This window comes from Pelophylax lessonae (genome assembly GCF_965119305.1).
Source record: "Pelophylax lessonae genome assembly, chromosome: 4".
Taxonomy (NCBI): Eukaryota; Metazoa; Chordata; class Amphibia; order Anura; family Ranidae; genus Pelophylax; species Pelophylax lessonae.
This window is the reverse complement of record NC_138771.1, coordinates 245,610,109-245,637,312: the sequence shown is the minus strand read 5'-3', so window position 1 is coordinate 245,637,312 and position 27,204 is coordinate 245,610,109. Positions and strand designations below refer to the sequence as shown.

General features: G+C 48.6%; 1 protein-coding gene across 1 annotated transcript in view; it reads left to right on the top strand.

The window, feature by feature from the left end:
* Window positions 1-27,204, top strand: part of SCAF11 (SR-related CTD associated factor 11) — a 438,302-nt gene that overhangs the window by 140,083 nt on the left and 271,015 nt on the right. Inside the window, exon 6 of the mRNA XM_082256718.1 lies at window positions 12,006-12,061. Coding sequence (XP_082112844.1) covers window positions 12,006-12,061 — 56 coding nt within the window. The remainder of the gene's footprint in view (window positions 1-12,005; window positions 12,062-27,204) is intronic.

The following is a 27,204-nucleotide window of genomic DNA, read 5'->3' as shown; positions in this document are numbered from 1 at the left end:
GAGCTGTGTCCGTCAACGAAAGAGAAAATTGGATTTTTGTCTTACCGTAAAATCCTTTTCTCTGATGTTTGACGGCCACCGTACCCTCCTCTCTATTGAGTTGGGTTATTTTTCTTCTGACACTGCTTGCAACAAAAATGAATGGCTATAGCAGAAAGTGGGAGTATACCCCCTGGGACTGCCCCATAGGCATGGTAAAGCTTTTTCCTGCCTAGTGTCCTACTCCTGTAGGGGGCAGCATAACCCAATGGTCAAGAATCCTGGAGGCTGTGTCCGTCAATGAACATCAGAGAAAAGGATTTTTTCTCTTGTCATGTCTGTGTGTAGTATTTGCAAATGAGGTTCACTTCCTCCTACCCTTTCACCTTTTTTTTTTTTTTTTTTTCAAATGTAGGTTGCCCGGCTGTCACATTGGTTCTTTACCCCAGGGCAGTGAGGGAATGTATTAAAAGAGCAACTTTAGTCCTTTAATCTCTTGATGCTGACGGAACACATATATGGGGCCCCACTACGCTGGTTTTTTTTCCATGGTGGCTCATATATGCGTATCTCCCTTTTGTCCTAGGAGAGCTCTGCACAACATGCTCCTAAATGTAGAGATTGGGGTCTCACTGAGAGCCCAGGTCCTGTACTAACGATCAATACCCGGAACTCCCGATTCTGCACCTCTAATTGGTACCACAGTGATCAGTCACTGTGAATCCCAGCTCTGTATTTCTCTCTCTTCTTCTCTCTCTTCTTCTCTCTCTTCTTCTCTCTCTCACACTCTCTCACACTCACACTCTCACACTCTCTCACACTCTCACTCTCACTCTCTCATTTTGTCCTGGGGGGGAGTATAATTCACCTGGATGCACAAATTTTGTGCAATCGTGCAAAACTCCAAAGAGAAGATAAGTCCCTGAAAATGTTCAGTTAAGTATGGTGATCAAATTGTGCACATCTTCAATATGCTGGTGTTGTAAGTGATCCACTCCAAGACTGACAAATTTTGGCCTCTTACTAGAAGAGGAGACCCTAATGGCTCTGACCTCGCTTTGAGTGCCCCTCACTATGGGTGTATGAAGTATATCACAGCAGGAAAGCCCTAGATACACTCTGAAGTCTCCCTCACCAAATAGCACTTTGCCAGAAAGTACTCATGACCATTAACATGGTGCATGGCAGGTAGGAAGAAATGTCCGTTTTTAAAAAAACATTAGATAAGACATTTACTTGCTGAAGAGGCAGGCATTCATGTATAAACGCGTCCGACGCCCCGGCGGGTGTGCGGTCATCTCCGTTACTTTCTCGGCCCGATGTACGTTTTGTCATAAGAGACATTGTCACTAGTGCAACAGGAATAGCAGAAGGCAGGATTAAATAATGTCATGTATGATGACTGCTAGAGGCCGCTGCCACTTCTCAGCATTTAGCAATGATGCAGCTGCCATATTACTGTCGTCCCAACAGGTCTCCAACATTCGTTAGTAATAAACCAATGAAGCAAAAATATCCCACCTAGCTATGTATGTATATACCCCACCTATATTCTATGGGGAGGAAGAAAACCCAATCATATTGCAGTAGCAATCGATTGGGAAATGTTCACAAAAATTTTAACCAATATTATGCAAAGTGGCAGCATGCTCAAGAGACCCTATCTGTGTTAAAAACATTACAATTAAAACGTGTACTAATCATAAACCTCGGTATACATTATACGAATAAAACCAAAAAAAAGTATTTGTTCATTGACTGAGACAGCTCTTGGTATTCATAACTATTGGGTCATACTGCCCCCTAAAAGAGTGGGACACTAGGCAGAAAATAATTCATGGGCAGTCCAAGGGGGTATACTAACTCCTTTTTTTTTTTTTTTTTCTTCTTCTTCCTCCTGCCTAGTCAGGTGTAAGGACCTAGTTCCTTGCTGGGATCTTTGGTTCTGGCAAGTTTTATTTTTAGATAGAATTTTTTTTTGTCCTGGATTTTTCCTGTGAGATCCACAATCAACTGCCAGATTGGGTGATGAGCTGGATAATCTATATCCAGTGGCCAGCACACGCACGCAGCCCTCAGCTCCGCGCTAGTTTGGCCGCAACATAGCCCCACTGGACGGGGGCTGGCCTGCCAGTTAAATGCCTCGTGAGTTCCCATACGACTTGGGGTGGACATGGGCCCCTCCTTGGGACGGTCTGAACCCCCGGGTTCCTCTCCTTCCTGCTCGCTCCCCCTTGCCGAGTTCCTTACCTGCCCCCTCATATGCTGGGGCTGTTTGGTTGGTCTGGCCACTGTTCCTGGGATGGGGCAAGGCGCTTACTAGCGATGGGGGTTGGGGAGATGCGCCGATCGACTGTGGGGGGGGGGGGGGGGTTGTACCTGGTGGGGGCTCCTGCTAGGGCCTTCCATTCTGCCTGGATCTGTCCCTGAGGCCTGGTCTCCATCCTGGGTCCTGGACTGTATGCCTCATGGTGCCGCCATTTTGTTGTAGCCTGTGTATTCCTATACACGGCAGCCATGTTTGTGTAGTTTGGTGGCCATTTTGCTGTGGTTTCCTATTGAAAATAGCTGCAGCCATGACAGTGGAGCCCTGTGGGTGGCGATTTCAGGGGTGAGAGCCCCTCCTCATCCCCTGGTGCTGACTCCTGGATGATTTTACTTCCTGATCCCCCACATGTGTAGTGCATTATCCTGGTGGCTGCAGGCGCTTGTTTCTGTGGGTAGTGAGTCTGATGGGGTCCTCTCCCTCTCTGCGGAGGATAGCTTGGTGGGGTCCTCTCCCTCTCTTCAGAGGATCGCTTGGTGCTTTGTGCCTGGAGACCTGGTGGTGCTGCCAGCACAGTGGGGGTTGTCTCTTGGCAGTGTTTTACACCTTTTGTGGTATCCCCCTGGTGACTCATGGAGTATTTGGAGCACTTTTTCGTGGAAGACGTACATTGCGTGGTTATGAGTCGCATGGGGTTCATCCTCGCTCCTTCTTCTCGTGGCTCAGTCCTTAACCTTCCTTCAACGGGGGTTGAACAGAAGTTGCCCTTGACTGCCATCAAGGGCCAGGTGTCCGCTTTGGCAGTCATCTTCCAATAACCTTTTGGCCACACACTCCCTGTTGCGTACCTTTCTTCAGAGTGTCCGACATTTGGTCCCTCCAGTGCGGGTTCCGTTGCTGCCTTAGAATCTCGATTTGGTGCTTTCAGCTCTACAGAAGCTCCATTTGAAAATATTCGGGAGATTCCTCTGCTTACGCTGTTCCAGAAGGTGGCCTTTTTGGTGGCTCTTACCTCTGCGCGATGGGCGTCAGAACTGGCGGCGTTATGCTGTCGTTCACTCTATCTGGTGATTCACAAGGATAAGTTGGTAATTCGTCCCTGTCTGTCTTTACTTCCAAAGGTTGTCTCTGATTTTCATTTAAATGAAGAGCTTGTGTTGCCTTCCCTGTGTCCCAGGCCTAAACACCCGAATTAAATTGCCTTGCATGCCTTGGATGTTGTCTGGGCAGTTAGGGTGAACCCGGCAGCTACGGAGTCTTTCAGGAAGTCAGACTCTTTGTGCTCAAGGATGGATCTTGAAAAGGGTTGTCCGCTTCCTCTGCAACCTTTTCCAGATGGATCAGACAGACAATGGTTCAGGCCAAGGTCGGGGTCAAGTTCCTACTTTCCCTGTCAAGGCACACTCTACTAGGGTGCTTAGTGCCTCCTTTGCCTTTTGTCATCGGGCGTCAGTGACGCAGGTTTGCAAGGCGGCCACCTGGTCGTTGGTGCACACGTTTTCACCAAGTTTTATTGTGGATGTGTTGGCATCTGCGAATGCTTCCTTTTGGCCACAAGGTTTTGCAGGCTGCTGTTTAAGAGGATCTGATCCTCTTTGAGGGTGTTTTTTTTTTTTTTTTTTTTTCAGGTGGGCTCCAGTTGTTATGGTTGCGCTCCTGTTGGCTGGTTGGGTAATGTTTTAGCCTTGGGAATTTTTTTGGTTGTTCCCGCCCGTTTAACACTGCTTTGGGACGTCCCAATGGTCAAGAATGAGGAGAGGAGCTGTCTGTCAATGAACGAAAGAGAAAATGGGATTTTTGACTTGCCATAAAATCCATTTCTTTTGTTCATTGACGGACACAGCACCCACCCCTCTTTGGAGTTATTCTACTGATGCTGCTTGTAACAAAACTGAGTGGCTATAGCAGAGAGAGGGAGTATACACCCTGGGACTGCCCATGGGTGTAGCCAGAATTATTTTCTGCCAAGTGTCCTACTCCTGTAGGGGGCAGTATAACCCAATTGTTATGAATATCAGGAGCTTTGTCCATCAGTAAACATCAGAGAAATGGATTTTACGGTAAGTCAGAAATCTAATTTTTTAACCATCTATTATTAAAGCACAAATTAAGGTAATCATATATTTTAGTGAGTAATCCCCTGTAAGGCTTCCCTAGGTTTTAATGGTTATTGATGAAACCATTTGTCCCATTTTAGATTTATCCGCTGTGAACCCTTATTTAACCCTTGTGGACAGTGGATTTTGAGCTCAAAAATCCAGTGGGTCTCGCGTCTGGAGCATTGGCGAACTACATTGCTCTCCCGCCAATGGGACTGAGAGGGATTCAATCCCTACTACCATGACTCAGACCTTTTTGAATCCACAGTAACGGGAAGGACATATAAACGATATTGTTTTGTAAACTGTTCTACCAAAAATGTGGTATATCTTTTGAGGCTGTAACTCTGGGTTACAACAGGTAGGAAGGACCAAAAGAACTTTGCAAATACGTTTGGGGGGAACCTATCGCTATAGTAGAAAGGGGTTTAGGAAAAATAGCTTATGAAGACATTTTGCCATTAAAGCGGAGTTCCGGGCAGAGAAACGTTTTTTTTTTTGAACATACCCCCGGGACAGTCAGGGCTAGCACATTCCACAATGGCTAGCCTCTGATCTGTCCCGGTTCGCACTTACCTTTTAGAAGAAATACTTACTTAGAAGTTTTCTTCCACAGCGTTTCCATCTCTCTTGTGGGCAGCTGAAGCCGGCGCGGTCCTCTTCTCTGTCTTCTTCCGCGTCTTCGTGTCCCAGAATGCGCTGCACCGGCCCCTCTCGTCACTTCCGGTGCGGCGCCGCATTCCTAAACAGCTTCTGGGCATGCCCAGAAGCTGTTTAGCAGGGGAATGCGGCGTCGCCCGGAAATGACGAGCGGGGCCGGTGCGGCGCATTGATTCCTGGGAGCTATGACGTTTAGCTCCCAGGAATCATTGCGAGGCAGGAAGTGACGGGGAGAGCCTCGGCGCTGGAGGAGGAAGCTGTCATAGGTGAGTATTTACGATCGTCAATTACAAGGTGAGTTTTAAAAAAAAAAAATCTAACTATCCAATTCCTTTTCAGGTTAGGCTGAACTAGCGGACGGGCACAAAAAAAAAATATCGTTTTTGTGCCCGGAACTCCGCTTTAAACATTACTGTAATCCACCAGAATTAAAGCTAGTAGTGATGGGTACTTTCTGGCAAAGTGCTATTTGGCAAGGGAGAATTTAAGAGAGTATCGAGTGCAAGGTGAACGTTTTCAGGGACTTTGTATCTCCTCTGCACTTTTTCCACAATTAATTTTTTTTTTTTTCATAAAATTGTTTTTTTTAAATTTTATGGGTTTGGTTTTTATCACTTCGCATATTAGTGTGAGACATTTTATGAATTTATCTGAATTTTGATTTGAGGACAGCACAACAATTTATTTTTCTCTTTATTTTATATTATGTGCAATGTTTGAATGCACTTGTCAACAGTTGTAATTATCACTTTATTGGTTGCATTACACTGAGGGCAAATAATATTCAATAGACTAAATTTATGGTAATATATACACACATAGTGTATATATAAAATTTTATAGCTTTCTATGGGCATCCATTAATTTAAATGTGTGTGTATGTATGTATGTATGTATGTATGTATGTGTATGTGTGTGTGTGTGTATATATATATATATATATATATATATATATATATATATATATATATATATATATATATATATATATATATATATATATATATTTCTCTTACGTCCTCCGACAGTCGCCGCCACTTCATAATCTTCACTAATGGGGTAATTGACCTTTGCTCCGCAGGAGTAGCTAGGCAACAAGATATGTTAATATAAAAGCTTTTAGCATATCACACCCCTAGGGGGTGGTCCCCTCAGTCAATACCTCCCTGCTTCCTGCATTCTCAACTCAGTTTCTAATGCCTAGCTTAGGAGTAGCAGGCTGATCCCGTGCTGGGGCTTTTCAGTCTCAGCCTTCTATCATCTTTTTTGATTTTATTTTGAGTATTTTTTCTCTTTCTTTTACTTAGCTGTTCTTTTATTCAGCATTAGTTTAGTTTCTTCGGATGAAGATGATTATGCGGAGCTGGGTCTCGGACTGGCCACCCTGGATCCCAGGGCTCAGGGCCAGGGGCTTCCCAGCCTGCCATCGAGCGTTCAGCTCAGGTTTCCCTGGCATATTGAACGACCCATCCCTGTTCGCTGCAGGGATGCTGCCTGTGAGGTGGCTACCTCACCGGACGCCATTTGCGGTTTCGCACCGCAGTTCCACTGCGTCCCGGCTGCGACACTCCCTGTCAGTGCAGCGGTTTGGTTGCTGGAGAAGGCTCCCCACGCCATCCGGACTGGTAAGTGCACTTCTATGTGGGGACCTGTCTGTTTTGGGTGTCAGTCTGTGACTGTGTGACCCTGCATGTCTGTGTATGTGCTGAGCTCCCTGTCAGATTCCTGTGTGGAATAGCTGCCTTTCTGTGGGCTGCGGGGGGGGGGGGGGGGCTGCTATGTGAAAGTATGGGGCAGACTGGGCTTTGACATGCTGTGTGGCGACCGCTACTGCGGTCCGCCATGTTTTTGCGGCAATTTATGGTGACCGGCCCTGTGTGGTACGGCGCGGTGTTTTGGCGCCAAACGCCGCCATTTTTGCGGCGATCGCATACAGCCACATGTCGGCGCCATTTTCTCATTGCCTGAATCCCTCAGCCGAGCGGCCATGTTTGTGTAGCCTGCATAGGCTTCATAGGGCGGTCAGTCATTGCATCACTTCCTTTGGCTCTGGAACAGCGATCGGTGGTGGCAGCACTGTGTGGTCTCTCCAGGTTTTTACCTTTCTTTTTCCTGTATTCCTTGCCCAGTGTCTTTATCCCTGTGGGGGTCGGTTCATACAGTAGTGTGTGGTGGGCTATGCTCGCCGCGGTCTTAAAGGGGCAGTTCTCCTTTTTGTCAGTATTGCTGGGGCATGGATTCTCAGGATTGCAAGTTTCCTCCCGCCCAGGTGGGGGGGCCAAGGGGCTGCTGCATCCCCCGAGGGGGCTGATCTGGCTGCTATTGTGGCAAATTTGGCTTCTCAGGTGCAGATGCTAATGGCTGATCGATCCGCAAAACGGCCCAGATTGTCTATTTCCTCTGATTCAGAGGGCGATGGGGCTGCTATGGCTGGAGTGCCCTTCTCAGGGTCTCGCTCATCTCTAGACCTTGGGGGGTCTGAGGGGGAGGCTGAGGTAGAAGGGGTTGATAATTCTCCCCCTGGCTCGCCTGAAGAGCTTGCACTCATGGATGAGCTGGTTGCTTCTATCAAGGAGACGCTGCATTTGCAGGATGAACCATGTCCTCCTGCTTTGATGTCCTGTTATGGGACGCAAAGGAAACGCAAAACAACGCAGGTTTTTCCTTGCTCTGCGGAATTTCAGCGCGCTGTTGATGAGCAAAGGCGCAATTTAAAGAAGCCCTTTACTGTGCCAAGTAAGTTCAAGCTGCGTTATCCCTTTACACCCACCGTGGATGAGCGTTGGTGTGTGCCGCCTCAGGTGGATCACGCGGTGGCGGTTTTGAATAAATTTACTGCGATCCCTGCTGAGGATACCCCGGTGTTCCGGGACCCTACGGACAGGAGATTGGAGTCTCTGGCCCGTCATGCTTATACGGTTGCTGTTTCTATGCTGAAACCTATTTTTGCTTCCATTATGGCAGCCCAAGCTGTTGCGGATTGGACGCAGGTGCTCAGGCGCACCCTGGTGGCTGACTCTGCCCCACCGACCACGTTGGCTATGGTGGATCAAATTCATCAGGGTGTCATGTATTTGTGCGATGCGGACTTGGATTTAGTTCCTTTGGCTGCACGCCTCTCAAGTGTGGCGGTATTGAACCGTCGCCTGATATGGCTGAAATGTTGGTCAGTTGACCAATCTTCTCGCAAGACTTTAGCTAATTTGCCTTACGCGGGATCTCGCCTTTTTGGCGAGTCCTTGGATTCTCTGATAAAGGGAATTTACGGGGGTAAGAGCACTCTCTTACCCCAAACTCAAAAGAATAAGTTTGTTCGCGGTAAGAAGAATACCTCGTTCAGGCCCTCTCAGGGGTCCTTTCGTGCCTTTCGGTCGCACTATAAGGGCAAGCCCTTCAAGGGCCAAGGCTCCCAGAAGAAGCCGTGGGCAGGTAAGCAGAAGTCCGGTCAGTCCGGGTCCGCTGCCCATTCCAATTCGGCCTGAAGGGGCGCCCTCACCCGTTTCTGGGGTGGGGGGACGTTTGCTCGGTTTTCTTCAACCCTGGCTGGCCCGCGGGACAGGTGGGTTCAGGAAATCGTTCGATCTGGTTACAAGATCGAGTTTCTCTCTCGGCCGGCGGGCAGATTTTTCCCCTCAAACCTTCAGCTATCTCTGGAGCGCTTGCAGGATCTGCACCTGGCGGTGCGGGACCTGCGGGCCCAAGGAGTGGTGGTTCCGGTGCCTCATCGGGACAGATTTCGGGGGTTCTAGTCCAATCTGTTCACTGTGCCCAGAAAGGAGGGCAAGGTACGTCCGATTCTGGACTTAAAAGCTCTGAACCACTTTGTGCGGGTTCGCAAGTTCCGCATGGAATCCCTACGGTCAGTGGTGGCTGCGCTGGTTCCGGGGGAATTCATGGCCTCCATCGACTTGAAGGATGCATACCTTCACATCCCCATTTTCGAGGGTCACCAGAGGTTCCTTCGATTCGCCATTGCGGAGGATCATTACCAATTCGTGGCGTTACCCTTTGGTCTCGCTTCGGCTCCGCGGGTTTTCACCAAGGTGCTTGCGCCGGTCCTGGCTTTGAGAGCCCAGGGCATCTCTGTCTTGGGGTATCTGGACGATATCTTGATTCAGTCTGCGACCAGTCAGGGCCTGGTGAACGACCTGTCCATCACGATGCAGACTCTGCAGGAGTTCGGTTGGACGATAAATTTTCCGAAGTCGACGCTGTGTCCGTCGGTTCGTCTTCCCTACCTGGGGATGATCCTGGACTCTGTTCAAGCGAAGGTCTTCCTGCCGGAAGACAAGCTCCAGACACTTCAAAACGAAGTCGGGTCCCTCAGGGACAATCAGTGCTCGTCCCTCCGGACGTGTATGAGGTGTCTGGGATTGATGGTCTCAGGCTTTCCAGGTGATTCCCTTCGCCCAGTTTCACACGCGGGCTCTTCAGGCGGAGGTCCTGGCCAAGTGGGACGGGCGTCCGCAATCTCTGGAGCTGCGGGTTTCGTTGAGCCGCCTCACCCGAAGGGGTCTTTTATGGTGGCTCCAGTCCCGGCAGTGTCGGGGGGGCAAGTCCTTTCGTCCTTTGTCGTGGACGGTGATCACCATGGATGCCAGCCTTTCGGGCTGGGGTGGTGTTCTGGGCGTTCTGTCTGCCCAGGGAACTTGGTCGGAGGAGGAATCCTCCCTTCCGATCAACATTCTGGAATTACAAGCGATAAATCTTTGCCTTCTGCGTTGGACGGACAGACTTCGGGGTCGTCCGTTTCGGGTGCAGACGGACAATGCCACAGCGGTGGCCTACATCAACCACCAAGGGGGCACCAGGAGTGCCCGAGCGGCTCGGGAAGTAGCCGACATTCTGTCTTTGGCCGAGACGCACGTCCCGGCGATATCTGCAGTTCACATTCCGGGGGTGGAGAACTGGCAGGCGGACTATCTGAGTCGCCAGACCCTGGACCAGGGGGAATGGTCCCTTCACCCGGATGTCTTTCAGATGCTGTGCGCAAAGTGGGGTTTTCCAGATGTGGACCTGTTCGCGTCTCGTCTAAACAACAAGGTGGAAAGGTTCATGGCAAGGACGTGCGATCCTCGGGCAGACGCCTCAGATGCGTTGGTGGCGCCCTGGCATCAGTATCGTCTGATGTATGCCTTTCCATCGATTCAGCTGCTGTCCAGGCTCCTTCGCAGGTTGGCCTCGGAACCGCAAACGGTGATTCTGGTGGCGCCAGACTGGCCTCGCCGGTCTTGGTACGCAGACCTCGTGAATCTGGCGGTCGACGCTCCGTGCCGTCTGCCTCTTCGGGAAGATCTCCTGTCTCAAGGACCGATATTCCATCCTGCTTTACAGTCGCTGGCTTTAACGGCCTGGCTGTTGAAAGCCAGGTCCTGAAGGATAGGGGTCTCTCCCCTGAGGTCATTCCCACTTTGATCAAGGCTAGAAAAGCCTCTTCGGGGAAGATTTACTACCGTACTTGGAAGGAGTATTTTGCCTGGTGTGAGTCCAGGGGGTTTTCCCCTCGCTCATACTCGGTGTCGAGAGTGTTGGCTTTCCTTCAAACCGGCGTGGACCAGCGTTTGGCGTTGGCCACGATTAAGGGTCGGATTTCTGCGCTGGCCGTTCTCTTTCAACGCCCTGTGGCGTCTAATTCTTTGGTTAGCACCTTCAAGGGGTGCGACACTTGGCCCCTCCTCGGAGGGACCCTTTGCCTCCATGGGACTTGAACCTTGTTCTGTCCGTGTTGCAGCATGCTCCCTTTGAGAAGATCAGGGAGATCTCGTTGTCTCTTGTCCAAGAAGGTTGCTTTTTTGGTGGCGATCACTTCGGCTCGCAGGGTATCGGAGCTAGCGGCTTTGTCCTGCAGCTCTCCCTACTTGGTGATTCACTTGGATAAGGTGGTCTTACGACCTAACCCTTCTTTTCTTCCGAAGAGGATCTCGGAATTTCACCTCAATGAGGATATTGTCTTGCCTTCGCTTTGCGCGAAGCCTAAGCATCCAAAGGAGGTGGCTTTGCATTCCTTGGATGTGGTTCGGGCGATCAGAGTTTACCTGTCGTTGACGAAATCCTTTCGCAAGTCGGATTCTCTATTTGTCCTTCCAGAGGGACCTCGGAAGGGCATGGCGGCGTCGGCTGCTACCATCGCCAAATGGATCAGACAGACCATTGTGCAAGCCTATGCTTTGAAGGGGAAGGTTCCTCCTTTCCCTGTGAAGGCGCACTCTACCAGGTCTCTGAGTACGTCTTGGGCCTATCTTCATCAGGCTTCTGTGGCCCAGGTGTGTAAGGCGGCGACTTGGTCGTCCGTTCACACCTTCTCAAAATTTTACAAGGTGGATGTTCAGGCATCGGCAGATGCTTCCTTTGGCCGTAAAGTTCTTAGTGCGGCAGTTCCTTAGGGTCCCTTGTTGGGTCCTTGGCTGTTGGGGTGTTTTTACCCCTAGGTTACTTGTTCTTCCTGGGTTGTTGCTCCTGTTGAGCACTTTTTTCCTGTTGCCCAGTTGGTTTTCTTACCTTGGTAAGGTGCCTTTTTCTGATGTGGGTACTGCGTTGCTTTAGGCGCGGCTGCGTTTTTCCCACCCCTCATGTCTACACTGCTCTGGGACATCCCCATTAGTGAAGATTATGAAGTGGCGGCGACTGTCGGAGGACGTAAGAGAAAACTGAATTTTTGTAAAATCTTACCTGTAAAATTCATTTCTCTGAGTCCTCCGACAGTCGCCGCCCCCGCCCCTCTTTTGGGGTTTGTTTATGTACTCTACTGCTATGCTACTGAAACTGAGTTGAGAATGCAGGAAGCAGGGAGGTATTGACTGAGGGGACCACCCCCTAGGGGTGTGATATGCTAAAAGCTTTTATATTAACAAATCTTGTTGCCTAGCTACTCCTGCGGAGCAAAGGTCAATTACCCCATTAGTGAAGATTATGAAGTGGCGGCGACTGTCGGAGGACTCAGAGAAAGGAATTTTACAGGTAAGATTTTACAAAAATTAAGTTTTTTTTCTTTTTCTTTACAGAATGGATGTTATGAAGAAATATGCAAATGAAATCGTGAATATTTGCACAAAAGATGGTATGTTGCACTGAAAGCTACCTATTGACCAGTTAGTGTTACAGTGCCTTGAAAAGTATTCATACCCCTAAATTTTCCACATTTTGTCAGGTTACAACTAGGGATGGGCGAATGGTTGCCTGTTCGGACGTTCTCTGAACACCCAAATTTGCAGGGTGTTCACCCCGATGAACACCCTGCAATGCACAGAACGCTGTACAGTGCATTCTGCGCCCTAATTGGGCAAAGCTTTGCCCAATCAGGGCACAGTGTAAGCTGGTTAAGGAGTGGGGCTGGGAAGCCGGCCACGGCGTCCTTAACTGATGAGTCCTCCGCTGTGAGTCCTCAGCTATGAATGTGTTTCCCCGCTGACAGCTGAACAGTTAAATTAAAAAAAAGAAAAAACGTAATGGGGTCCCCCCCAGGTCGTCTGGTATAGATTTGGAGGGGAACTGCACGCCATAATTAAAAAAAAAAAAAAAAAATTAAACTGCATGACGTCCCCCGCAAAATCCATACCAGACCCTTACCTGGACATGGGAAGTGAACGTCCACCCGAACCATACCAGGGCACATGCCCTTAACATGAGGGGTGGGTGCTTTGGGGCAGGGGAGCCTATGTTGATGGGGGACAAGGATTTGTTCCCCACAACATTGGGCTGCGGTTGTGAGGGTCTGCGGATGGGTGGCTTATCAATCTTTTAAAGGGGGAGCCCCCAGATCCAGGCTCCCCCCTATGTGAATGAGTATTGGGTACCCCTACACATTCATCAAAAAAGTGTCAAGTTAATAAACACAAGAGACAAGTTTTTGACAACTCCTGTATTAAAAAAAAAAAAAAAACGGTGTCCTTCAATGTAAATCTATCGTCAATCACGCTGCCCGTCACATCGCTGACCTGAAAAATCAAAAATGCTCCTGCCGAATGCTTCCTCTGCTCTTGACATTTCTTATATAGGTACAGTTGTGCTCATACGTTTACATACCCTGGCAGAATTTGATTTCTTGGCCATTTTTCAGAGAATATGAATAACACAAAATTTTCTTTCGTTTACTCTTTAAGTCATAATGACAACAGAAACTACCCAAATGACTCTGATCAAAAGTTTACATACCCTGGAAGATTTTGGCCTGATAACATCCACACAAGTTGACACAAAGGGGTTTGAAAGGCTAATAAAGGTAACCATCCTCACCTGTGATCTGTTTGCTTGTAATTAGTGGGTGTGTATAAAAGGTCTGAGTTTCTGGACTCCTGACAGACCCTTGCATCTTTCATCCAGTGCTGCACTGACGTTTCTGGATTCTGAGTTGGGGGGGGGGGGGGGGGAAGCAAAAGAATTGTCAAAGGATCTGCGGGAAAAGGTAGTACTACCCAAATGACCCTGATCAGTTTACATACCCCAGTCCTTAATACTGTGTATTGCCCCCTTTAACATCAATGACAGCTTGAAGTCTTTTGTGGATGAGGCTCTTTATCTTCTCAGATGGTAAAGCTGCCCATTCTTCCTGGCAAAAAGCCTCCAGTTCCTTGTAAATTCTTGGGCTGTTTTGCATTAACTGAACGTTTGAGATCTCCCCAGAGTGGCTCAATTATATTGAGGTCAGAAGGCTAAGATGGCCACTCCAGAGCCTTCACTTTATTCTGCTGTAGCCAATGACAGTTCTACTTGGCCTTGTGTTTAGGATCATTGTCATGTTGAAATGTCCCAAGTACGTCACATGCGCAGCTTCTGTGGTTGATGAATGCAAGTTTTCCTCCAGTATTTCTTGATAACATACTGCATTCATCTTGTCATCAATTCTGACCAAACTTCCTGTGGCTTTGTAGCACGCATATCCCCCAAAACATTAGCGATCCACCTCCGTGTTTCACAGTAGGAATGGTTTACCTTTCGTCAGAAGCCTAGCACTAGGCAGAACAAACTGTTTGATAGCAAAGTCTCCAAATGTAGCATTTATGGCTATGGCCAAAAAGCTCAATTTCTGTATCATTCGACAGAAGCTGCTCCTTCATGACTCATAGGGTTATGCTCCTCCTCCTAGGAATAGGCACTAGGCCGAAAAAAAACAACCACGCCTATGAGGGCTGTCCCTGCAGGCATAACCTCTCAGACTCTATCATCAGTTTGTTCTGCCTAGTGTTAGGAATAGGACCTAGCTTCCCTGCTGGGAATTTGGTCTTAGCTGTAACAGGGAAAGTTTTTTTTTTTTTTTTTTTAACTAGTTAGTTTCTGGGGACCAAGATCCAGAGGAACTACAAGCAACAGTCAGCTGTGGTTTTGCACTGGATAATCTAGATCAGGCATGTCCAACCTGCGGCCCAGAACCACAGGCAATGCTGCCCACTGCCCCCTGACAATTTTTTTTTTTTTGCTGGGGAGGAAGGAAGTCGGGTTGGGGGCATGGCCACAGCGACTTCCAACTAACTGTAGGCAGAGGCTGCCTTGGAAGGGATCATCCTCTAGTTGTTAAATTAGTGCGGAGGGGGCGGCAGCGAGGGAAGGGCGCAGGGGCGTTTTATTACTTGTATACCTTAACTATAGTATATATTTTATATGTGGCCCGAGAAAATTTCTCTACACTCAATGTGGCCCAGAGAAGCCATAAGGTTGGACACCCATAATCTAGATCCTTAAGGTCTCTGTGATGTTTGTGCAGGATCACTGTGACCCTTCCCCTTTTCTCCTGATGCATGATGGGGGAGGGGCTGTACCAGGAAGTCAGACACAGCCTGGCCAACAAGTATGAGCAGGTTATAGTCTAGAACTAGGTCTCGCTACGACAGTGCCCTGATGGATGGGGACGAGCCTGCGAGTGGACAGTCTCGCAGGGACGCATCGACCTGGAATGCCCTGAATCGCAGCTTCCCTTGGCTGACAGCACCCCCATCCCGGGTGTGAGGTGATCTGTTTCGGAGTGGCGCCCACCTGGTACCGTGGTATGGGGAGTACAATTTTCCTCCCAAACACCCTTGGCGGGAGTGGGTCCCTCCCTGGAATGGTCGGACCTTGGCGACTCCCTCGGTTCCCTGGCACCCCGGAGGACTAATCTGGTGTACCCCTTGGCATTCCCCTACCCCTAGCAGGTTTTATCTTTGGGGGGGGGCGTAATGATGCAGTCGTTATGGCCCTTTTTTTGAGGGGGGTGGATTGTCCTTGGGACCCTGGCTAGGTATTTTTTAGATGCCTATTATTCTGGGACCCCTTTAGGGGGTCCTGGAGACCACTTGGCGCGCCGTGAAGGGCGCCATTTTGCTGTGGTTCATGATCGGTGTTCCCATTATTTTTCATGGGCAGCCATATACTATACTTCCCCATTGAGAATGTATGAGCGGCCATTTTCTTGAGGTCCGTGGGATAAACAGGCATGCGGCATGGCTTGTAATGATGGAGGCAGAGCTTCTTCCTCTTCCTATGCAGACAGTGTTAGTTTCATTTTTACACTGATCAGGCTGGATGCTTCTGTGGTCTGGTAACGTTCTGGGTTTTCCTGTGGGTTTTTTCCTCTTCTGCTCTATTATGTAATAATCAGGAATTGTGAATCCGCAGTAATTTTTCACAGTCTTAAAGGGACATTACACAAACAATTTTATTTGAGCAGAGGAGTCACAGGATAAAAATTCACCTGCAGACTCCCTGGAAGCTCCTGCTGGACCCTCTGGTTCACAGTTGCAGCCCGAAATTGCATTTTTTTTTTTTTTCTTTGCAAAGCCTGATGTCAAGTGGATTTTGTTATTTCTGGTGCTGCCAGCCACAAACGCCCTCCGCTCTCACATCCATCGGCAGGGTCTTCAAATTCTGAGACAGATATGGTCGTAGCAAGCCACCTTGACGGGTCGGTGTCTTCATATTCTGAAGGTGAAGAGGACCTGTCGCCCTCAGCTGCTGCACGGGAACGCGCATTGGTAGAAGCCCTGATAGTTTGTGTGGGAAACCCTAAAATTGGCTGATGAACCCACAGTGTCAATTGTGCAGGTGTCTTTTTGGTTCCCGCAAATCCTGTAAATCGGACAAGGTATTCCCTTGTCCAGAATTGTTTCATACTATTGTGGATGAACAATGGCGACCGCATTAAGCGCATGTTTGTGGTGCCTAAGCGTTTTACACGCCGTTATCCTTTTGCGGAGGCGTTGTCCAATTGGTGGACTGTACCACCGAAAGCGGATTCTCCGGTGACCAGTTGAATAAAGCGACTCTGGTACTGGTGGAAGAGTCTCCAACCTTTCCGGATCCCGTGGATTTACATGTGGTAGTGGGTCACATGTTAAAGGCTACCTTTTGTGAATGTTTTAGTAGCTCAGACTGATAATAGGTGAAGTTACTGAAAAGTAACTTTGAAACGGCACGGCTTCCCCCTGCGGTACTGGAACTAATAGACCAGTTGACCCAAGCCCTGTTGTTAATGTGTGATACGTCCCTGGACTCAGCTTTGTTGGTGGCCAGGACGTCAGCAGTTGGGATTGCCATTAGGCGCAGGGTATGGCTAAAATGCTGGTCGGCTGACCAGGCTTCTAAGAAGGCTGTGACTGATCGTCCTCTTACAGGGGAGAGGCTGTTTGGATCCTCCCCAGACGAGTTGATCAAAGGTATCACGTGGGGTAAGAGCACTAATCTGCCCCAGTCCTCTAAGGCAGTGGTTCTCAACTCCAGTCCTCAGGACCCACCAACAGGCCAGATTTAAAGTATTACCTTGGGTAGAAGCAGACTAGAATACTGCAATCACTGAGCAGCAAATTATATCACCTGTGATGTATTTCAGTTATCTTGCAAATCTGGCCTGTTAGTGGGTCCTGAAGACCGGAGTTGAGCACCACTGCTCAAAGGGCAAGGCACCACGTTGTAGGCGGGGGCCTTCATTTACTGCTCACAAACGTCTGTTTCGTTCTTCCAGGTTGCAAGAAAAAGGTAAACCGTTTAGGTTTTCTGGGGGTTCCAAGAAGCCATTGTCGGGAAAATCTAAGTCTGACCAATCTGGACCTGCAGTCAAGTCCTTGACTGCATGAAGGGGTGCCCTCACTCGTGTCTAGGGTAAGGGGACGTCTTTGATTCTGTCAGGAACCCTGGACCTCCTTGATTCAGGACCAATGGGTTCACAAACTGATCTGATTAGGATACAAGATTGAATTTCAGGTTTGCTCCCTCGGACAGGTTCTTCCTGTCCAATCTTCAATTATCCCCAGTCCGGTTAAGGGACTTGCGAGGGGCGGTACACGACTTGCTATCGCAAGGAGTGATTGTGGGGTTCCCGCTCAGGAAGGTTTTTAGGGGTTTTATTCAAACCTGTTCACCGTGCCCAGAAAAGGCAAGGTGCATTCCATCCTGGATCTCAAGCCTCTGAACCCCTTTGTGCGGGTACAGAGGTTTTCGGATGGAGTCCATCTGCACGTTAGTGGTGCCTCTGCTTTAGGGAGATTTCTTAGCCTCCATAGATATCAAGGACACATATCTACACATCCATATCTACGCTGGACACCAACGGTTTCTTCGCTTTGCGGTAGCAGAGGAGCATTATCAATTTGTGGCGTTACCCTTTGGTCTCGCCTCCTCTCTCAAGAGTGTTTACCAAGGTACTAGCACCGGTATTAGCACTGCTGCGCCGGCAGGGGGATTGCAGTATGGGGGTAACTGGACAATCTCCTGTTGAGAGCGGACTCTCATTCAGCCTTTTTGGGGTATCTGACGATCATGGTCAGAACTCTGCAGGCGTTCGTTTGGAACATCAATTTTAATACTTCTGCGCTGACTCCGGTTCTGAGACTGGATTATCTGGGCTTGATTCTGGTTTCAGCTTGGCAAGGGTTTCCCCCCCCCCCAGTAAAAGCTGCAAAAGTTGCAGGGGGCGATTCAGTTGTTGTTGGACAACAATCTGTCCTCTCTACGAGTTTGCATGCGAGCCTGGGGTCTAATGGTATCGACCTTGGAGGTGGTTCCGTTGGCTCAGTCCCATACAAGGCTTTTGCAAAGGGAGATTCTTGTAAAATGGAACAAGGATCCAAAGTCCTTGGATTCTGTTGTTCGGTTAAGCCACAACACAAAATCTGCTCTGTTGTGGGTGGATTCAGTCTCCAGCACTGTGCCAGGGCAAGGCCTTCCTTCCGTTGTTTTGGACAGTGGTAGCTGCGGACATCAGCCTGTTGGGCTGGGGCTGGTTGCTGGTGAAGCTCTGTGCCCAGGTTACCTGGGCGATGGAAGAGTCAAAACTTCTGTTTAAATGTTTTGGAGCTCAGAGCAATAAATCTTTGAGTCATTGGACGACTCCTCTGCAAGGTTAACCAGTTCGGATTCAATCAGACAACGCCACGGCTGTGGCTTGCATCAATCACCAGGGGGGCACCAAGAGTGTCTTGGCGGCCAAGGAGGTGGCCGAGATTCTGGCCTGGGTGGAAAGCTTTGTTGCAGCCCTTTCTGCTTTACACATTCCAAGTGTGGAAAACTGGCAGGCGGATTACCTGAGTTGTCAGGTGTTTGATCAAGGGGAGTGATCCCTACACCCGGAGGTGTTCTGCCTCCTGTGTGTTTGGTGGGGAACTCCCGAGGTTGATCGGTTTGCCTCTCCCCTCAACAAGAAGGTGCAGAGATTCATAGCCAGGTCTCGAGATCCTCTGGCAGATGCCACAGACCCACTGTGGCTCCTTGGGGGTCAGTATCAGCTGATTTATGCGTTTCCCCCATTCAATCTCCTGCTGAGGCTTCTGCACAGGATAGAGGTGGAAAACATTCTGGTGGCTCTAGACTGGCATCCACCAGTCTTGGTACGCAGACCTGATAGGGCTGGTCGCCGGTACCCCTTGGAGACTTCCTCTCAGGGAAGATCTGCTATCTCTAAGGTCCGATCTTCCATCCTGCTTTACAATAGCTGGCTTTAACGACATGGCTGTTGAAAGTCAGGTGTTGAGAGAGAGAGAGGGGTCTTTCTGACTCTGTGATTCCTACACTCTTGAAGACTAGGAAGTCAACTTCCTGAAAGATCTACCATCGTAGGTGAAAATCGTACATTTAATGGTTTGAATTGCTGAAGGTGCTCCCTCGCTTTTTTCGATCGCTAGGGTTTTTGGCTTTTTGCAGAAAGGGGTTGAACAGCGGTTGGCTTTGGGTACTATCAAAAGCCAAGTTTCGGCTTTGGTTATATCTTTTCATCGCCCATTAGCCACGTATGTCCTAATCCGGACTTTTATCCTGGGAGTGCCCCATATGGCTCCCCTGAGGCAATCCCTGTTACCTCCGTGGGATCTAAATCCTGGTGTTATCTGTTCTCCAAAAGCCTCCTTTTGAAAAAATTTGGGAGATTTTGCGGCTTTTGTCTCAGAAGGTTGCTTTCTTGGTGGCGAACACTTCTGCCTGCAGGGTGAATTGGCGGCGTTGTCTTATCTGATGGTACTTCGACCTAATCTGTCGTTCCTTCCTAAGGTGGTTTCTGATTTTCATCTGAATGAAGACATTGTGTTGCCTTCACTTTGCCCTAAACCTCAGCATCCTAAGGACTATGCCTTGCGTTCTTTGGATGTGGTTCGGGCGATCAGGGTTTAGAGACCACGGAGTCCTTTAGAAAATTGTCCTTACTAACGGACCTCGTAAGGGATTGGCTGCGTCCACTGCGACCATTTCCAAAAGAAATAGGCAGACAATGGTATAGGCCTATTCACTGAGGGGGTCAGGTTCCTCCTTTCCCAGTGAAGGCTCATTCTACAAGAGCTCTAAATGCCTCCTGGGCTTTTCGCCATCAGGTGCAATTTGCAATGCGGCAACTTGGTCATCTGTGCATGCGTTCACAAAATTCTACAAGGTAGATGTGTTGGCATCCGTGGATACTTCTTTTGGCCGCAAGGTTTTGCAGGCTGCAGTTTAAAAGAGAACTTTAGTTTCTCTTTGAGAGTTACGTTTTTTTCCGGGTGAGCTCTAGTTGTTCCTGGTTGAGATCCATGTAACCTGGTTGGCGAAGTTTAGCTATTGGGGACTTACTTTTTATTTCTGCGTTTCCCACCCCTCATGATTATACTGCTTTGATACATCCCTATGAGTCATGAAAATAAGGAGCTGCATCTGTCGATTGAACGATAGAGAAAACTGGATTTTTGTAAGAACTTAACTGTAAAATCCTTTTTCTCTGAAGTTCGACAGATGCAGCACCCCGCCCCTCTACTTCTGAGGTATGGGGTTTTTTTGTCTTCTAAACACTGCTTGCAACTAAACTGATAATAGCAAAGTCTGAGGGGTTATGCCTGCGGGAACAGCCCCCATAGGCGTGGTTAGATTTTTTTTTTTTCCTGCCTAGTGCCTATTCCTAGGAGAAGCATAACCCTATGAGTCATGAAGATAAGGAGCCGCGTCTGTTGATAACCTTCAGAGAAAAGGATTTTACTTTAAGTTCTTACAAAAATCCAGTTTTTGGTATCATCACTCCAAATGACTTTGTGCCAGAAGGTTTGAGGCTTGTCTCTGTGCTGTTTGGCATATTGTAAGGGGGATACTTTGTGGCATTTGCGTAGTAATGGCTTTCTTCTGACGACTCAACCATGAAGCCCGTCTTTCTTCAAGTGCCTCCTTTATTGTGCATCTTGAAATAGCCACACTACATGTTTTCAGAGAGTCCTGTAGTTATTTGTGGGTTTTTCTTTGAATCTCAAACAATTTTCCTGGCAGTTGTGGCTGAAATTTTAGTTGGTCTACCTGACCGTGGTTTGGTTTCAACAGAACCCCTAATTTTCCACTTCTTGATTAGAGTTTTGAACACTGCTGATTGGCATTCTCCGTTCTTTGGATATCTTTTTATATTCCTTTCCCATTTTATACAGTTCAACTACCTTTTCCCGCAGATCCTTTGACAATTCTTTTGCTTTCCTCATGACTTAGAATCCAGAAATGATGAAAGATGCAAGGGTTTGTCAGGAGTCCAGAAACTCAACCTTTTATACACGCACACTAATTACAGGCAAACATCACAGGTGATGATGGTTACCTTTTTAATAGCCTTTCAAACCCATTGGTGTCAACTTGTGTGCATGCTATTATCCCAAAATCACCAGGGTATGTAAACTTTTTGATCAGGGTCATTTGGGTAGTTTCTGTTGTCATTATGACTTAAAAATAGTAAACACAGTTGATTGATAATAAATGGCTTCAGGCAAACACTAACCATGAGTGAAAGAAAAATGTTTATCATTCATATTCATCTGAAAAATGGCCAAGAAATCATAAATTCTACCAGGGTATGTAAACTTAGCACAACTGTAAGGGCTGGGGCCACCTGGCCACATCATCCTGGTGCCTGTTCGGCTCCACTAGACTTCAATGGGGCTCACTGTTCGGGTTAGAACATTTCCCCTGTTCGGGAGTTCTGCTGGTTCTCTAGTTATAACCAAAAACGTACCGTAAATACATTTTATTGGGATTTTATGAGAGAGACCAACACAAGGTGGCACATAATTGTGAAGTGAAAGGAAAATGATAAATGGTTTTCAACATTTTTTACAAATATCTGGAAAGTGTAGCGTGCATTTCTTTTCATCCCCTTTTACTCGAATACCCCTAGATAAAATCTAATGGAACCAAATGCCTTTAGAAGTCACCTAATTAGTAAATACAGTTCCCCTGTGTGTAATTGAATCTCTGTATAAATACAGCTGTTCTGTGAAGCCCTTAGAGGTTTTTTGAAAACCTTAATGAACAAACAGCATCATGAAGGCCAAGAAACACACCAGACAGGTCAGGGATTTAGCAGGGTTAGTTATTAAAAAAAAAAAAATATCCCAAGCTTTGAACATCTCACGGAGCACGGTTCAATCCATCATCCGAAAACAGAGTATGGCAAAACTGCAAAGCTACCAAGATATGGCTATCCACCTAAACTAGGGGTCTTCAAACTATGGCCCTCCATTTGTTCAGGAACTACAATTCCCATCATGCTTAGTCATATCTGTGAATGTCAGCGTTTTTACAATGCCTCATGGGATGTGTAATTCCGCAACAGCTGGAGGGCTGTAATTTGAGAATCCCTGACCTAAACTCATAGGCTGGGCAAGGAGAGCATTAATCGGAGAAGCAGCTAAGAGGCCCATGTTGGCTCTGGAGGAGCTGCAGAGATCCACAGCTCAGGTGGGATAATCTGTCAACAGGACGATTGTTTGTTATGCACTCCAGAAATCTGGCCTTTATGGAAGAGTGGCAAGAAGAAAGCCGTTGTTGAATGGAAGCCATAAGAAGTCCTGTTTTGCAGTTTGCGAAAGCCATATGGGGGAGACAGCAAACATGTAGAAGGTGCTTTGGTCAGATGAGGCCAAAATTGAACTTTCCCTATTGTTCATTGACAGACGCTGCTTCATATCTTCTTGACAGTTGGCTTATACTGCCCCCTACAGGAGTAGGACATTAGGCAGGAAAAAGCTTTACCATGCCTATGGGGCAGTCCCTGCAGGCATAACCCCACACTCTCTGCTATAGCCCTCAGTTTTTCTGCCTAGCTTAGGAGTAGGACCTAGTTCCCTGCTGGGACTTTGGTCTTAGCTGTTTTTTTTGGGGAACTTTTATTGTGATTAATTTTAGAGTTCCTGGAGAACTACAAGCAACAGCCGGCTGAGTTTTGGGCTGGATATTATAGATCCTTAAGGTCTCCCAGCCTGGCCAGTGAGCATGCGCAGGTTAAAGTCCAGCACTAGGCCTCGCCACGACAGAGCCCCGATGGACGGGGACGAGCCTGCGAGTGGACCGTCTCGCTGGGACGCGAACGACCTGGGATACCCTGAGTCACAGCGTACCCCCTGGATGTCAGCACCCCCACCCAGGGTGGGAGCCCAGCCTGATACCGTGTTATGGTGAGTAAGTGTCCCCCCATTTCCCTGGCGGTGTCGGGGTGGACGTGGGCACCCTCCCTGGGAAAGTTGGACCCTTTGGTGTCCCTCGGTTCCCCTGATCTCTCGGGTATACCAGGCCCCCCTTAGCTGTTTCCCACTTCTGTAGCAGGTTTATACTTCGGGGGGTGGTTATATTGCGGCTTCTCTGCAAGGGGGGGGGTGCGGATGTCCTAGTGGGGTCTCCTTCTGGGGACCCTCCGATGCTTCTTGTATGATGACCCCCCATGGGGGGTCCTGGAGCTTGCATGGTGCGCCGTGGGGGCCGCCATTTTGCTGTAGACTTCTGCTCTGCCTTAATGTAAAACGTTTTCCCATTACAATGCATGGGCAGCGATGTTTTGATAGCTCTCCATAGGAATGTTTGGGGCGGCCATTTTCTTGTCCACGGTCACTAGACAGCAAGGGGAGACACTAAAGGCTCTAGGCATGACCCAGGTGCTTTTTCGTTTCCTGTGCCAGATCGTTTCTATCTTCTGCACAGAACGTTCCTGTAGCTTCCAGACCGGATTGGTAGTAATGTTTTTGGGTTCCCTGTAGGTATTCCTTACTCACACTGCTGCAGGCTTGGACTTGTAGTACCGCTGGTGCAGCGAAGCAGATAGCGTTTTTGGGACTTTTTTAAAGTGACACAGTATTTTTTTTCATATTCGGTGCTAATGGAGTCCCTACAAATTTCACCTACAGATGCCCTCAGTGCGGCTGCAGTACACTCTGGGTCGCAGCCCCTGTCTGCTTTTGCAGCAGTTTTGGAAAGCCTGGTGTCAAAAGTGGATTTGGTTTTTTCAAAAGTGCCGCTTGCCGAAAACGCCCTTTGTCTTCACGTCCCTCTGTGATATCCTCTGTGATTGAGGCAAATATGGCTGCCGCGGACGCACCCCACCTTGGTCGATCTGTGTTATCGCATTCTGATGGCGAGGAGGACATGTCCTCTTAAGCCGCCGAGGGGGAAAGCGCACTTGTAGAAGCCCTTTTAGTATCAGTTCGGGGGAAACATTAACAATGGCAGAGGAGTCTACAGCGTCAGGGACACAAGGGTCAGGGCGCATCAAACAAATGTTAGTGGTGCCCAAGTGCTTTAAACCGCGTTGCCCATTCGCAGATGGGGTTTGCACTAGGTGGACCGTACCACCTACGGTGGATCATCCAGTTTCCAGGCCGAACAAGTCTACGGTAATTCCAGTGGATGGATACTCGGCTTTTACTGACCCCGTGGATAAATTGAGTCTCTGTCCTGCCATTTATATGTGTTAGCGGGCTCAATATTAAAACCGGTATTTGTGATCACATTGGTGTCACAGACCATTACAGAATGGGTGAAGTTACTAAAAGGTGACTTGGAAATGGAGCAGCTCTCTCTGGGTCTGATTGACCAGATGGGTCAAGCCCTTACTGTATATTTGTGATGCGTCGCTGGATGCGGTTCCTCTGGTGGCCAGAGTGTCTGCGGTGGGGTTTGCTATTAGATGCATGGTGTGGTTAAAGAGCTGGTTTGTGGACCAGGCCTCCAGAAATGCTCTGTCTGACCTTCCCTTTACAGGGGGAAGGTTGTTTGGATCCTCCTTGAATGAGCTGATAAAAGGCCTTACGGGTGCGAAGAGTACTCTTCTGCCACAATCAGCCAAGAGCAAGGCGCCACGTACTAGATGGGGGCCCTCTTTCACTGCTCATAGGCGGCTCTTTCATACATCTGGGTCGCAGGAGAAAGGAGCAAAGCCATTCCGGTCTTCCGGGGGTTCCAAGAAGACCTGGTCGGGTAAGTCAAAAACGGGCAAGTCTGGATCTGCAGAAAAACCCTTGTCTGCATGAAGGGGACACCCTCACCCGTTTCTGGGTGGGGGGCGCGCGTCCTCGATTCTTTCCAGAACCATGGACTTCCTTGATTCAGGACAAATGGGTCCACGAACTGATCAGTTCAGGTTACAAGATCTAATTCCGGTCTCGACCGTCGGACAGGTTCTTCCCGTCCAATCTATGCCTTTCTCCAGACCGATTTAAGGGACCTACGAGAGGCGGTACAAGACCTGCTGTCACAAGGGGTGATTGTGAAGGTTCCCTCTGGAACGTTTTCAGGGATTTTATTCAAACAGGTTTACTGTGTCCAGAAAGGAGGACAAAGTACGTCCAATTCTGGACCTCAAGGCTCTGAACCGCTTTGTGCGGGTACAGAAGTTTAGAATGGAATCCATTTGAACGGTAGTGGTGTCTCTACACCAAGGGAATTTTTCGGCCTCTATAGATATCAAGGACGCATGTCTACACATCCATATCTACGCTTGACACCAGCGTTTTCTTCGCTTTGCTGTTGGAGAGGAGCATTATCAATTTGTGACCCTTTGGTCTCGCCTCCACCCCCAGGGTCTTTACCAAGGTGCTGGCTCCGGTGTTGGCATTACTGCGCCAATGGGGGGATTTCGGTATTGGGAAACCTGGACGATCTATTGAGAGCGGATTCTCGGCGACTTGACGATCCCGGTACAGACTCTGCAAGTGTTCGGTTGGAACATCCGTTTAAAAAAATCCACCCTGATACCTGCACTAAGTCTGGATTATTTAGGGCGGCGAGGGTCTTCCTCCAGACAAGCTGCAAAAGTTGCAGAGGGCGATCTGTTTGCTTTTGGCAAATAATTGGTCCTCTCTGCGGACTTGCATGCAGGCCTTGGGTCTGATGGTGTCAACCTTCGAGGCGGTTCCGTTTGCTCATGTCCACACGAGACCCTTACAAAGGGAGATTCTCATCATATGGAACAAAGATCCAAAGTCCTTGGACACTTTGATTCGGTTTAGTGACAACACGAAAACTGCTCTTCTATGGTGGCTTCTCTCGTTAGCACTTTGCCAGGGCAAGTCCTTCCTTCCGTTGTATTGGATGGCGGTAACCACGGACGCCAGCCTGTCGGGCTGGGGTGGAGTGCTGGGGAAGCTCAGTGGTGATAATTGATTTCATCAATCATCAGGGGGGCGCAAATGTCTCGGTGGCCCGGGGAGATGACCGAGATCCTGGATTGGGTGGAAAGTTTTGTTCCAGCCCTCTGTGCTGTGAACATCCCAGGTGTGGAGAACTGGCAGGCAGATTACCTGGGCCGTCAGGTGTTGGATCAGGGGGATTGTCCCTACACCCGGATGTGTTTCATCTCTTGTGTGTCAGAAGGGGGACACCCGAGGTTGACCTGCTTGCTTCTCGACTCAACAAGGTTCAGAGGTTTGTAGCCAGGTCTCGGGATCCTCTGGCCAACGCCACAGACGTGCTGGTGGCTCCTTGGAGTCAGTATTGGTGGATTTATGCATTCCCTCCGCTAAAACTTCTACTGAGGCTTATTCGCAGGATAGAAGTGGAAGGGATTCCGGTCTTTCTGGAGGCGCCTCGCCGGTCTTGGTACATAGACCTGATAAGGTTGGTCGCTGATGCTCCTTGGAGACTCCCTCTCAGGGAAGATCTGCTTTCTCAAGGACTGATCTTCCATCCTGCTTTACAGTCGTTGGCTTTAACGGCGATGCCATTGAAAGCCAGGTATTGAAGGATAGAGGTCTTTCTGATTCAATGATTCATACTGCTGAGGGCAAGGAAGTCTACTTCCAGGAAGATCTATCATCGTACGTGGAAATCATACATTTCATGGTTGGAATCTTTAAAGATGCACCCTCGCTTGTTCTCGGTGGCTAGGGTTTTGTCTTTTCTTCAAAAAGGTGTTGAACAGCGGTTGGCATTGGGCACTATCAAATGCCAAGTGTCAGCTCTGGCTGTGTTATTCCAATGCCCTTTAGCTACACATGCCCTAATTCGCACTTTTATTCAGGGGGTTCGTCACATGGCTCCCCTGAGGCGGTCGCCGCTACCTCCGTTGGATCTGAATTTGGTAAAAACCTCCATTTGAGAGCATGTGGGAGATTCAGAAGGTTGCCTTTTTGGTGACCATTACATCTGCCTGCAGAGTATCTGAGTTGGCGGCGTTGTCTTACTGCTCACCTTATCTGGTGTTCCACAGAGATAAAATGGTAGTCCCAACATAATCAGTCTTTTCTTCCTAAGGTGGTTTCTGATTTTGGTTTGAATGAAGACATTGTGTTGCCTTCACTTTGTCCAAAGCCCAAGCATTCCAAGGAAATTGCATTGCATTCTTTGGATGTGGTGCGAGCAATTAAAGTTTACCTGACGGCTACTGAGTCATTCAGAAAATCAGATGCTCCATTTGTCCTTACCGAAGGATCTCGTAAAGCATTGGCTGCGTCTGCTGTGACCATATCTAGATGGATCAGACAGATGGTAGTTCAGGCTAATTCGCTGAAGGGTCAGGTTCCTCCTTTCCCTGTGAAGGCG